At 39.7% G+C, this 14,298-nt stretch overlaps 1 protein-coding gene across 7 annotated transcripts in view; it reads left to right on the top strand.

Moving 5' to 3' along the window:
• LUBEL (Linear Ubiquitin E3 ligase) overlaps positions 1-14,298 on the top strand; it is a 73,122-nt gene that overhangs the window by 34,126 nt on the left and 24,698 nt on the right. For 5 of the 7 annotated variants that reach the window (XR_015324484.1, XM_022800055.2, XM_022800056.2 and 2 more), the window contains 6 exons: positions 278-435; positions 3,817-3,913; positions 5,079-5,179; positions 10,385-10,558; positions 10,666-10,764; positions 11,157-11,246. Coding sequence is in view for 6 of the 7 variants with exons in the window: in XM_022800055.2 (XP_022655790.1) it covers positions 278-435; positions 3,817-3,913; positions 5,079-5,179; positions 10,385-10,558; positions 10,666-10,764; positions 11,157-11,246 (719 nt within the window). In the remaining variant the exon portion in view is untranslated. Of the gene's footprint in view, positions 1-277; positions 436-3,816; positions 3,914-5,078; positions 5,180-5,385; positions 5,681-5,706; positions 5,926-10,384; positions 10,559-10,665; positions 10,765-11,156; positions 11,247-14,298 lie in introns of those variants that run through there. The other 2 variants (XM_086984590.1, XM_022800058.2) reach the window with 2 other exon arrangements.

The following is a 14,298-nucleotide window of genomic DNA, read 5'->3' as shown; positions in this document are numbered from 1 at the left end:
TAGCTTCCCTTCGAAATTATTGTTTCGGTTGCCACTGTTATCAGTTATACTGGAACGTTCATTACAACAGGGTTCATTAATCTGTTGGTAATTACTTTATTTTATCTAGCTAATAGCTTTTCTAATTTAGTATAAACATTTATACTATCAATGACAGTGTCGGCAGGAGGTAAGGCTCGCCTAGTTTATCTATTCATTTTTTCCAAGATAGTATATATAAATTGCTATACTCGTATGAAAATCCCATGAAAAATTGCCGTTACTGCAATTTTCAAAGGATTTCGTAATGAGGTCTCATCTTGTTCGAGAGGACTTATGGCAGTGGTGAAGAAATCCCGCACACAACCCCCTCCACAACGTCGTGTCAAAGATGCAACAGTACTTCAGGAGAAAAACCGGGCCCCTGTGAGCTCGGTAAAACAAAAAGAGTACAAGGTAGGTGTTCCACAGTCTCTAGACTTCATCGATCAAATATATATATATATTACATATACTGCTTGTGTTTAGTGTTAAAGTCAACAACAAATCACAACGTATAGTAAGGACTCTTAATTATTGAACGTATTATCCCGGTAACGCGCGCCCTCAGCATTGACGCTAGCTAAAACAGTAGCTGCCCTTAGCAGAAAAGGTATTTACGTCTGATGATAAACTGAAGGACCTGATAAACTGAAAACGAGTTCGATTTTTAACATATTCGGTGTTGCATACCCTTTGGCAAATTGGCCACGGCTTTAAAATGTTTAATTTGTCTTAGTAAGTGAACAATTGATCGACGCTGCCACTAGATTAATTTTAATATATAAAATTTACGTATTTTTCAAAATTGATACGTATAAGAAGTTCACGACATTAGCGACAGTAGCGTGCCTAGACCATGTACTTTTTTTTATTTAAATACATGTGTGTGACCTAAGATGCCTACCTTCAATAAATTTCCATTCGTTTATGAAGTTTTACGTTGTGAGTATAATCAACACACAATGTGTAATATTCCCGTGCTCGAATATATTGGTATTTATATATTAAACATAAGAAAAAAAAAAAGCTGCCAGCGTGGAAGTGTTTTAAAACAACCCAATGTTATTATCTCACAACGGGTGCGGCTAGTAGAATGAATGTTGATACTTTCCTATTTTGACTTTTACGTTTTTCCCAGCTGTTAGAAATACTTTGGATAAATTTTCCCATATATTTGAATACCGTGTGCAAAGCTGCAAACGAACAGATACGTGGATACATTTTGAACCTCTTCATCATTGTACCATGTACCTACTTACACGCTGTAACCCCCCGCGCTTCTAACGGTATAATATTTAGTATTAGCTATGTCCTAGCCATCGTTATGAGCGCTGTTTACCATACGCTCGTATGGTATGACTGCTTCGAAGCAGCTCCTCGACAAGTCGGTCTTAGTTCATTCTTTCGAGGGCTGGTTTCATTAAAAAGCATCCGACATTCAAATAAATTTGATGCTTATTCATCCTGGTTTTGTCTGCCCCGGTGGGAGAATGTAGCCGTGAATACTGTTTTTTTGTTTCCTGGCAAATCTCTGAGAAACAATGGCTGAAAATGGGAAACTACTAAACAAGCGTCCGCTGGCTTTTTTTTTGTACAGTTAACTGTTGACTTGAGGCTCTATAGCCTACGATAGGCATGCGAGAGATCCTATTCTTTTAAAGATATCCGCTATGGCTAAACTGAAGTTAAATAATTAAGCGGAGAGAGTTTCTAGGTCAGGTTAGCTTCGCGAAATTCAAGGCTACGCTTGTAAGGCTTTGCCCCCAGAGAAGAGCAAATACAGTTTGTTTGATTCCACTTTGATCTTACATGCACTTAAGTCCAGTAGACACGCGTCTAACCGTAGACGTTGTTTGAAGACGTTGGGCACTTACGGCACACGTGTGTAGACAATACAGACAATCTAGTTTAAATCCATGGTAGTCCAAAGATAGTTAAAATCTTCGTCTGTAGGTTATTTTCAATAAACAGCATCATCAAAACACCCACTTTGGACATAGACGTGTTTTTACTGATATCAAGGTAAAATTCTGAGATTTGAAATACAGACACTCCCAGCGAACGCCGCCTCTTATTCTATACGTTCTAAACGGAAGACCAGCTATTAGCTCAGGTCTATAATATTCAATTATTTCGTGACATCAGTTAGTATTTTCTTATACGCTGCTATGTTTGTATGATTTGCTATGTTTTCACTAGACATAGCTTGCTTGTTTACTGCCCTGTAAGTTGTAAACATTTTCCTTTGGAATACATATCTATATTTCAGTTAAAAACGCATGGACGCATTGAATATGTAATAGCATGGCATTGGTGGCGAGGAAGGGCATAATTTTCTGTCGGTAGACGTCTATTCTGGTAGACATAATGACAATAATCGTGTTGTCGAGCTCGGATCTACAAGGTCGTTTCCGTCGTGTAGAGTTTTTAATTTCAGATTCGCAGCTGTTCCCTACTCTAAGTTATGTATTGTAAAGAACTTTCTAGAACTCCCTTCTCCGTGTATCCCGGTGTTCTGCCTGCCCCCTGTTCAGGCGTGAACGAACCTGTATCCGTCGATTTAGTGAGTCACCCAATGATATATCGGCCAGCAAAAGCTGTTGGGTCGGCTATAATGGTGTCGTCCAAAGAAGAAGAGGTCTCTGGCCAGGATGTTTGTTCCCATTCTTCTCGTTCGTTCAGCTACTTCATCTCGCTTTGTCATTGAGTCTTTCAATCACGCCTACTTCCTTTTTGTTCAATTCATTCGGTTGCAGTTGAGAGGTGGAATGTATACGAGCGAAATTCTGATAAGCTATCGATTCTCGTCAGGGTTAGCTTGTTTTGTCGAGCCACCCACGTCGACGATTCGCACAAATACACTGCAGGCGGCTTTAGATATATATGCCACTCGGGTGCGAGAGAATAGATTGGTTAGGCGGTAGGCCGGACGAACGTCTGTTTGGGTGATAGTTTCACTTGTCCTATGTGTGAACGGCACACATGCCACCCGTATGGACTCTGCATGAACGTGCTGTTCAACAGGAAGCGACTCGACCGTACGGCCAGCTGACTGGCAAGCGTCCATGAGATATATAACGGGCCATGCATACATGGAACCCGAGTACATTAGTGAGTGAATGAAGTCCTAGAAGAGTCCTAGAGAATAGCTAGCAATACCTTCCTGTTTACTTGAAGCAGTTACAGGACACAATATTTAAATATTTTTCCCATTAAAGGGTTAGCTCCGAAAAATGTTTTCGTATTGTTTTAGAGCCGTTTGCTTGACCGGTCGATGTAGCATAGTTGTTTTCTTTAACATAGAAGAAATGTACCTCGTAAACTGGCGATGGACGTTAAGCACAGGACAAAAACAAAACAGTTCTTATTTATGTAATGCATCTTCTAAATTGAGACAACAAATAATTTAAATGAAATAGCACAAAAGAAATTCCGCCTTCAGGAGGGCAGATCCTGTCAGTTCGTAAAAGCGCGTCCTTGACTGGTAATTTAACGTAAAGACGCTTCAAATGCACAGTTTTTCTCTGCTTGTTCATTACTAACACAATTATGTTGTCTCGTATCAGAGCCCCTGTGACTTAATTTGAAACGATAACATGTATCACAAGTTTGCCTAGTCCTCAGCTTTGGCTTCCTCTCGATACGGCGTTTACGTTAACTCTCTGACTGCACATCTTTAGAACGGCGTCATACTTCATTTACAGGCGATTGATTATCCATTAATAGTTTATTTTCCCCGCGTTTCTCAATGCCCCCCAAATAAACAATGACTTTATTTCTGTGTTGAAATCACAGGAGAGGGCTCACGAGCTGCTCAAATCTGGAGTGGTGGAAAATATGGAACAGGCCCAAATAGTTGCAGAACTTGTCGATTTGAAGTTCGACCAAGACGGTAGGTTATCAATATAGAGAACACACTATCGACATTGTGACGCATTGGTTAATATGAAAATTATTGGGTACGCTGTATAATCTTTGGGGGAAACGTAATCCATTTCATATAGTCTAAATGGCGTCTTTTTAACAAACCGCCTAGGTTTCAGCTTAAATATACATGGTTATTAAATGGTCATGGAATCGGCTTTCGAACTTAAAAAATGCTGAAGTTCGCTGAGTCGTAGGCAAATCTCTCTGCTTTGAGCTACACCATATTCTAGCTTTGACTAATTAAACCTTCATACTCTACTATTATTTGTATATACATAATGTACAAAACAAAATTCTAATACGTTTATGCTATATAATACAGAAGCTTGCTTGATGTGTTGAACGAGACCTAGTTTGCCTTACTTGTGGTTTCCGGCCTTCATATGCCTTCCTGAAGTTGATCGACAGCTAGGTTACCACTAGCCTATTGTAAGAATTTCATTGCAAACTCCCTAGGCTGTTGTCTCCTAAAATATATATATATATATATAGCATTGTATATTTGCATATGGTTGGTGCAAATATAAAGCTGCTTTTCTAAGTTATCGCTTCGCTGTTACATGAACTCGCAGTTACACGTTCAAAATTGCCAATATTTATAATTTTAAAATTAAATATGTGTGTGGTGTTTGTTCGTTGCAATAGAATGTTGTGTAACCCTTTAAGTTAAATGATGGTGTTTATTTGGATTGCATATATGTATCTGTCACTAAATAATATATAATTATAATATTAGTTTACTAGAAATATCCATAGCTTCTATATTGCTTGTATGATTTATTGTACCAGTTTAATACTCGTCTTTATATTGCCTTGTCTTCGACCAAGAAAGTTGTTAACGTATTAAGAGCTAAACTTTTATTAAGCCTTCCTCGTCTGCTAGGTCAATTGTTTTACATACGTATATATATAACTCCTTTCGTACTTCTAAGGCTCGGTGGCGAAGGCTCAGAGAGCCTGTAGCCACGGACGAAATAAATGATTAAGTAGTCGTTGGCTGGTACCACTTTAGGGATCTATGAGGATTTTTCGTGGCGTAGAGTTAATTGGCTTAACTTGTAGCAATAGACATTCAATCGAGTGGGATGGATATGAGGTAATATCTGATATTCGAATTCATTCTCTTTCAGATGCCATACTGGCGTCGGAAAATACGGATAGCGTCTATCAGGCAGTTGTATTCCTTCAGCAGGAGTGTAACATTTGTGTGGGCACGTATCCAATGAGTCAGGTTGGTATAATTCTACATGCATGTAGAACTGTTCGGTTGCTACGATGTATAAAATAAATATAATTTGAGATCCGAAGTAGCTGTCTGGATTGGAAGTGAAAGCAATCGTCAGGGTGGCATCATATTGATATCAACAATTGTTTAATACAATGTTATCATAATAGCTACTATGCGTAGGTCGAAAATAAACAAAATTATCATTGCAGAATTATTTCACAAAATGACTCCGTAGGATGATTTGGGTCTAGACGAGTGGAGCAGCTAGATAAACACAAACTAAACTTTCGTAAGTTGGCATTCAGTGATCATCTACTGTTTTATTATGTGGGACATTCGTGTTTGAAGTCTGTTGGTAGTCCCTGAAGTATTATTGTTTGAGACTCTCATGTGAACACAGGTTTACTTCATGCAATCGTAGCTATGTACATTAAAAGCTTTCGTCGACCGTTGGGGTAATGTGCTCAGAAATAGCCCCCGGTTCTATAAACTTGTATGATAACGCTATTTCTTCGTCAACTGTTTTGCAGTTTGGGAAGATGATAGTATCTTTTTTCGATGATACACATAAACGACCCGTGGGTCTCCGGATCAGTGTGTGTTGCCATGCATAAACAGAGGCATACACACTCGCCTACTGACAAACCCCAAATTCGCAGAGACAAGATAAGAATACATAATGACAACTTTTCCGTAGCGCGTTCGGACTTTAATTCTCCACCGAGTGAATGCGTACTGTGAACGAGGATCAAGGTATTTTTTTTTTTTGTAGAACTTTGCAACGTACATGTTTTGTCAAGTTTACCAGTAATACTATAATCCAAGAAGTACACTTCTTGTCCTGTACCTTGCGAAACTTCTACTTCGTCGACAGCTTCCAGATGATCTAAGCATAAATCGTACTAAGTATCTTGCGTACTTTTTCCTGTTGCGCACTTATTCCTTAATTAAATGCTTTAGAACGTTATTTGTACAGATCGTCATTATTCCTAAAGTTTGTCTTGAATCTATTCGAATAATCAAATCCCAAAAACGTATTTTATGTATGACAGTTTTTTGGACGCATTGGACGCGTTTTCGTCTTCAATGAAGGCGGCAGGTTTTTCAGTCTCGTCCAAGGTTCCTTGAATCAAACACGTACACGTATTATATGTGTCAAAGACGCGTTATTGACCGTACAGCGGCGCAGACGCTTGTCTTCCATTCGCATTCGCAGTTGTACATTGCTCAGAATAGAACATTCTTCGAGGGCCCAAGACAGCTAACCTTGAGTGTCTCTGATGTTTTTTCATAGGGATTTTACATTACGGAAGTTTCTACTAGCTTCTTATGATGTGTTATAGACCGGTGTATTTTTCCGAGTAATCTTACGTGCCTTATAACATAAGTTACGAAGACATGACGTCCAACATTACCGTTGGATTTCTGAAGCAGCAAGACAGGCGATACATGTGACCGCAATTAGCTAATTAAGTTTGTGTGGTGAATATCAACTTAATTGGAAACAACACTCGTTGACTAAGCTCTACAGTATTGTGTATAAATTGTCTAACGTGTATAGTCTATGTTGGAAGTAGGAGTGTGTTCAGTCTATAATAGTCTGTAGGTAGGGGGTTGTAAAACGCGAATGAGCTTTCGAAATAGGTTCGAAAATAGACTTAATCATGTTGGTCCTAGCTACGGCCCAGTGGGTTTTTAACATATTGATTTGAAATTGTAGAATACGAGTAAAATGTGAAAGAGAAGCTTGTCCTGCCGACACAACTCCCACATTACATTGGTAGTTACAAAATTATGTTCCATTTGCCAACACGTGACCGGGTTCGATGCTAACTTAAGGCAGGTAACGTAAAGAGATGCACCTACCTAGCTTTATGAACTTAAATGTTAAATGTACATTGTAAGAAAGCAGGTCTCGCAACTCAGAAAGAGAGAGATTCATTTGTCTTGAAATGATGGCCTGCACTGATGTGAATGAAGACCGGCGCAGATAGGCCAAAGGCGTATCAGGCATCTTAGCGGAGCAGTCATGCCAATACAAGGTGCACCAAAGTGCTATTACAACTAGGAAGGAGAAACACGTAAACTACCTGGACACTATAATGGTAAAACACTGCCTCAAAGGCAAAGTTTGTGGTCCGCCTTACACACATCCGTATCTTTTAGATGAACCTAAGCGTGTCTTGTAGCAAACGTTTTTCCAGTTTACGGAGATAGGCGCAGACGGCAACGGTGAAAGTTCAGAGAAATTTTAAACGGTAATCGCTTTTCTTCAGTTTGAAACTTGGACCACGGACTATGAAAAAATATCAACAAGCAATGTGCCAACACTTAACGCTTGGTGTTTTTCAATACTGTCCACTCAAAGTTAAACTTACTAATTACATGAGTCTTCACTATGTACCTGAAATGCGGCTAAACTACTCGAGATGAGAAATGTTACAAGACCATTGACTTTGTTTGTTAGTAAAACCATTTTAGCTAATAGACCGATATCTGTAACTTAGGTAAATATTACTTAGATAAAAGTTCAGGCATTGCAAAGACAGTACCGTTCAGTAACTGCGTGGAAAATAAGAGCAAGAACCCGTGAAGCCTATTCAATTAGTTTTAGTGGAAATGTGATTAATTATAATTATTTTTGGTTTTTTTTAAATTGCTCATTCTCGGATTTCGAGATAAAATTAAATTAGCCACGTTTTCAATATATATATATATATATATATATATATATATATATATATATATATATATATATATGTGTGTGCGTGTGTGTGTAAGACAGAGAAAAAAGTACGTAGAGACACGCGGTCTAGAAGTTTCAATTGTTCAACGCTAAATAGGAAAATTATGAATCCAGTCCCTAACAGACCGTTTTTCTCTAGTCCGCTTAATGGTTACAGGGAAGACAAAAATATGGACTGAGAATTTTCGAAAATATCTATTTGCCGCTCGTTCTCCAGGACACATACGACGTAGCGTGCTGACGTTGCGCCTTCTATGTGACACTCCTTCTACGCTCACTATAGTTATTTTCCATAACTATCGTTAATTAATGTCGTGTCGATACTCGTTGAATAGATGGTTTGGCATCTATAGCAATCACTCTATAAACATCACACACTTATTAAGTATGCTCCTTAAATTTCGTTCAACATAAACACGGACTATTTCTTCAGTGTATCCTACGCTCTATCCGTTTCTACATCAATCGTTCCCCGCATACAACATATACTCGTTCTACGTCGATAGCAGTCAGTATCCTAAGGCTTCTTACACTCATTCCAGCATCAGTAACAGTTACTTTTTTTCAATATGCTACCCTAATATAAAGCCGGTCAGATCTGACCTAGCGCGTAGATGGGCCGTTACGACCCTAGATCACAATATAAATAGATTTCAAGCAAACGAACCGAGTGGCTTGAGTAGGCCTTGAAATAGCGCTCTGCGCTAACGTGCGCAGTGGAATAGGTCAGAATCAAGAAGAGGCCCTTGTGTTGGGGAGAAGCAACACGATGTCGGTCTTACGGAACATCAACCGTGCGTATGTCTCACGCCTGCGTCTGTTCTGACGAACGTGCAGGGCACGTTCGTTCGTTAAGGTGGCTCGCATCTACGAGAGACGCATTAACGCGTCTAACTAATGGATAGAGCACCACAGCGAGAAAGTGGGAACCAACGTATTGCCAGAACAAACCCCACAGCATAACTTTTTTGCTGCAGTCGAAAAGTGTACTAACAAAGATTGAGACTAGAGTGACGTTACAGACTAGGCTAAGGCAGAAAGAACATGTATCTAAATATAGAGATTCTGGTAAACTAGTTCGAGTCAGTATATGCCCAGCGGCTCCAATTGACTTAATAGAAGTTTCACTACAGAAAATATAGTTGACAGCCATTATGTATGACTTTCTAAGGAAATATTCACGGTGCGAAAGAAATATCGCCTTTAATAGTAAAGCGCTGCTTTTCATATATAAATAGTATAGAGATCTAATATTGGACTCGCACTTCAGCCTACTTTTCTTTTTGCCTTTGGCTCCTTCTACCTGTAAATCGAGTAGTTGTACTCAACCCGCTTACGGAAGTGAGCTCGTGAAGCAAGACGCAATTACGCAATGCTAACGGCTCCGCTATGCGAAATTTAGTCCAGAGTTTTTTTTGTATTTTTTTATATAGAGAGAAAAAAATGCCTTGAGCTGTTCTTTTTTCTGGCTGACATGACATAATAACGTGTCAGCTACGAAATAAAAACACGAAAACACAAAATCTGATGAAACTGTCTGTACGTGATATACAAACAACCTTCCGAACAGCTACGATATCTGTAGTGTTGCTTCTTCAACCCAAATAAAACTGTAGGCGCAAAGATACGCATATAGAAGTATGTTTATGCAACTTCTATAAAAAAAAAACACCAAAAAAAAAAGAAATTTATAAAACACTCGTAATGATTTGTTGGCTTTCCCCGATGTCAGAAATACCGTCACGCAGTTATAGTAGATTCGCGGGATATTTTATTTTTTTTTTGCTATCTATCTATTGTAAAACTCACGTCCCAGACAGCGGAATCTTTATATATTAGGAATATTTGTATATGCAGTTTTTTAGTCGTATTACATCATTGCATAAATACGTTTTTATCTTTATGTGAGAGCATTGTATATTGAGCAGTTTCCCGATCCCTCTATTTCCAAAACGCTAATATATCAAAGTGTGACTTAATATATCATCAACTGTAAACACTAAGATCTGGAGTTGGTTAAATCTAAAGTTCGTTCTCGGAATAGTTATTCAGTTTTTTTTTTTGAACGTTTTTAAGGACCTGTCAGTGTTTTCTTCCAGGTTTTCGATGGCCTAGTCTGGTGCCCTTAGTCTATAGTCGTATTCGTACGATATAAATTGATGTTTATATCTAATTATATACTGTACGTATGACATCGTTCTATGTTAACGATTGTGCGAAAAGGTACGTCATACGATATAAGAATTGGGATACCTATTACCATTTATTATATTTTTTGATCGGCAACGGTTACTGGACCTTGAATAATTTTTGACTGCGCATATATAATGCGGCACCGACAATTCATGAGTCTGCTATGCAAACAAAAAACACATCTCGTTATGTGGCTGTACGGGTGTATATGTTTTTGCTGTAAATTTATACATAGATTGGTTCCTTTTTGCTTGGCAATGGAAACGCAGATGGTGGCTCTACTCCAATGCCCCCATGTTGCTTGTCGAGAATGCCTCCAAACGTACTTCACGATACAGATCCGTGAGCACAACATAAGTGAATTGCGTTGCCCCTTCTGCCGCGAGCCCGACCTAGCCGACGAGAAAATCGAACAGAATTATTTCAGCAATATGTCTGTTTTGGTGAGTTTTTTATAGAGGACAAACGATAATCGATACCATTATCATTACTTATTGTATAAGAAATGTATTAAGATGGATCCTCTCTAGCTAACCTATCTGCTTTGCAGCTGAAGGACCTGTTGGATAACGAGACGTTTGAGCTGTTCCAGAAAAGACTTGTTGAACGAGCTCTTATGAAGGACCCAAACTTCTGTTGGTGTCCTCAGGTTTGTCACCATTACTATTTATGTTTTGAACCTACTTCGATTCGGCAAAGTCTCCGTTCTTTTCACGCGTCTATATACAATATATAGCCTTTTGCATCATGAGCGTTAATTATTATAATTTACCCGTATCTTTGTAGTTATCGATAGCAATTCAATAACTATTTCTAGCGAACTTCACAATTAAACGACATAAGAGAAATGTTCGCAAAGTCCATGGTATTTACCTGTTATAAATAGAGAGCATAAATAAATGCACGGTAGAGCTTTAGTATCGTCAGCCCTCAAGGGGGCGTTGTATCGTCGATGTTATCGTTGCATTTATTGGTTTGTCTATTACTCTAATATGACCCAACTGAAACCTGGATTTATTTTGTACCATTTTTGGCTGACAGTGCTCGTCGGGCTTTATCACTGTACCCGAACGGAGGATGGTAACGTGCCCAGACTGCAAAACAACGATGTGCTCTGCTTGCAGGAAAACGGTTAGTATCTTGTGATTGCATAGATGCATGAGAAATTCGTCCTCGTTATAGCGCAGTGTGTAACGTGTTTTCCTGCTAAACATCGGGACATGATGGTCTAGGTTCGGATGCGGGCGTGGCTTGTTTACATGATTTTAGTTATACACCCGGCCACCGTCAACTCGGGAAACCTGCGTGGGAATTTCTGGACAACCTACTCCATGCATTGTCGTTGGAGGTGACCGTCTGACGATGAGATCTATTCATGATTTAATCACAGCTGTTAATCAAAGGCCGATTAGAGCTCGAAGGGTGACGCCAGTTTGTATACAGTATTTATTTAAATAGGGCCAACCCATACATAGTACGCTGGCCAACGAAGCAGGTATCATATCTGATAGATGAGTCCGTGTTATGGGCGAAGAGCAGGAAATGTATTTCATGGTAATTGTTTCTTCTAAAGAATAGACCCACAGTGCTCCTGCAAGACCACGCTTACTTGAGCCTCTCACCAGCCTTCAGGGCGCTAAGTCCCTGTCAGTTGGCCGTGCTCGATCTAATGAGCTAATATTAGGGATTTTTGACTCTCCAAATCGTCTCTGTTTGTATCACCCCGGGGGTCAGCACGATATTATCGCATCAGCAGCTGCAGTCGGAGTCGCTAGTATCGTCGCGATCCGAGCGTTCTGATGGTCCCAGTTAATGATACCCTAGCACACTGAAGGTCGTTGCGGCCAAAACACTGCGCTTTTTCTTCTGCATTTTCGTCTGTTGCGATTTACTGCTTTTTCAATGGGAAAAGAGCGCAACTGCGGTCGTGATAATGAGATCCTGATCACGCTCGCAGAGTTGTACGTCGCGTCGGCACCACTGAATTGAGCTATTGCCCCTATTCAATTTTGGCCGATTTTTCAGCCACATTAAAAGTTGGACAAAGACCTCCTCATCTTTTGATCCTCATCTAATACGACCTATATACAGAAGCGTTGTAATAATGATACGCATTGTAAATACCTGAATACAATTATATTAAACAAAGCGCCTAACGTACAACCGGTTTACCGTCCACCATGTAAGACGGCCGAAAGTTGTTTTTTTTACGTACCTCGTTTTTTAGACAAAATAGAAGATGAGAACTAACCAGCTTGCGGGCCATCATATAAGACAAAATTTGCCTATTGAATCATTCAAGTAAGCTCCAACGGGTGGTCTTCTTGAAACATTTCGCGTCTTTTCATACTCTCTTTTACTTAAGCCAGTTTTCATCCCTTACATTTCTCAAAAAGTTTTCGGCTTGGTATCAGCCCAAAATTCAACTCGATCCGAATTTTTCGTATGTACCGTATTTGGCCGGCACAAGTTTACAGCTAACCAATATCACTTGAATAGTTATGTGCCAATTAAACGAGGAATATTTCGAAATTAGTTAATGAGTAGTCTAGGTTCCAAATTTAGGTCGCGTTTGCGGTATACTGAACCATACTGACCGCCAGGCCGTGTGTCGGTGAGCATAAGAAACAGGAAGCCTCCAGCTAGGCTCTCAGCGCTACTAAGGTTATGATTATGAGGGATTATGAAATACCAGAAATTATCATTACAAACACAAAAATATTACAGTTAAATGTGCTTGCATGCTTACCATGTCGTTTCATAGGACGGTTCAAGAAACGCTAGTTAGGTCCAGCAAGACCTACCCCCGTTTCCACTCCTAGTGGGGCACGTCCTTACTGCTGTGCCCAAAAGAAGGTTTCGAGGATCTGTTTACAGGGATAACGTAGCCGAAAACAACCGAAAAAAAATCGACCGATGCAGTTATGGCGAATTATATTGACTTATCTAATATATTATATATTTGCTGGCAAACCGAGGATTCACGTTGTTCGTATTCTATTTTGGCTATTGAAGAATTGGTAGCAAATCATGATCTCTAAATGTTGTATATTGTATTAAAGTTTCATACCCTTAAATGAAGAGGGTAACAACTGTAAACTCATATATTGTTACTGAATCACATAATTTTTTTTTGGATTATAGAGAGCCGAACGCCTGTAAGAGTGGCCTCGATCATGAATTGTAGTATTAACATGGCGACCGCACATTTCGTTAAGCCTGACTCACTCGAGCTCAGACCATAATTGTGTGTCCTATAACTCATAACACACTCCACCAGTTACAGTTCAGCTGTAGAAAAATTATAGCACATATTTTACATTTATTTATTACTCTAATATCCATGAGATTCTTCTACCCAGGTATCACTGCTCTAGTACCTTGTATATGCGTGCGCCTTATGCGCATCTTTACTGCAACGTTTGTTTAGGACCGATTTCGATTTTTAGGGCACCACGTTGCAAGAATACGGTTTTTGGTTGAACAGCAAGCGGTCGGCGCTAGCCTCTGTCTGTGAGCGACTGAGTACTCAATAAGGACACTAGAGGAATAACGATCTGTCTTAGTATACTTGTCAGTCACGTGTCCCCTTCCAAATGCGTTTCTCGGATTTCTTTTATCGACTGTTGTCAATAGAAATCTACCACGGGTCATTACAATAGCTTGTTCATTCAAAGAGCTTATAGGCGTTGCTTGGTTCAGGACACGTTTTTTCGTAGTCGATGTAGGAGGCCACAGACTAACGCCTGTATGCCTAGAATGCCTTCTTTCCCAGCGTATGCTTCTTTCCACCCTCAGGCTATTGAGTTCGTCTTTTTCCTCTAGCCTATTGCAAGAGCTGTGCCATGCAACCCGCTCTTTTGCTAAGGTCGTCAAAGAAAGACTGCGGGTCTATTTGTGTGATCGAGTGGGTTCAACAGAAACCGCACGCTATCACAGGAATAGCAGACGAACCAGCTATACGATTGCGCCAACAACAAGCCCATAGTCTTATGACAGTTACGTTTCTAAAGTTTCCATAAGTTAGAGTGCCGTCCATACAGCAAGAACGATGAGATTCGGGAGTCCAGACAAACGAAAGAAGAGTTTGCTTTAATGCTAATTTCGAACAGCGTAGGAGGGTCACTCAAGCCGGGCATACGCTGTTGAATGAGCTGTTGATCTGGCGATTCTTTCTTACCTC

Source organism: Varroa destructor, unplaced genomic scaffold, assembly GCF_002443255.2.
Source record: "Varroa destructor unplaced genomic scaffold, Vdes_3.0 BEIS01000003.1, whole genome shotgun sequence".
NCBI lineage: Eukaryota > Metazoa > Arthropoda > Arachnida > Mesostigmata > Varroidae > Varroa > Varroa destructor.
This window is presented reverse-complemented; position numbering and strand designations above follow the sequence as displayed.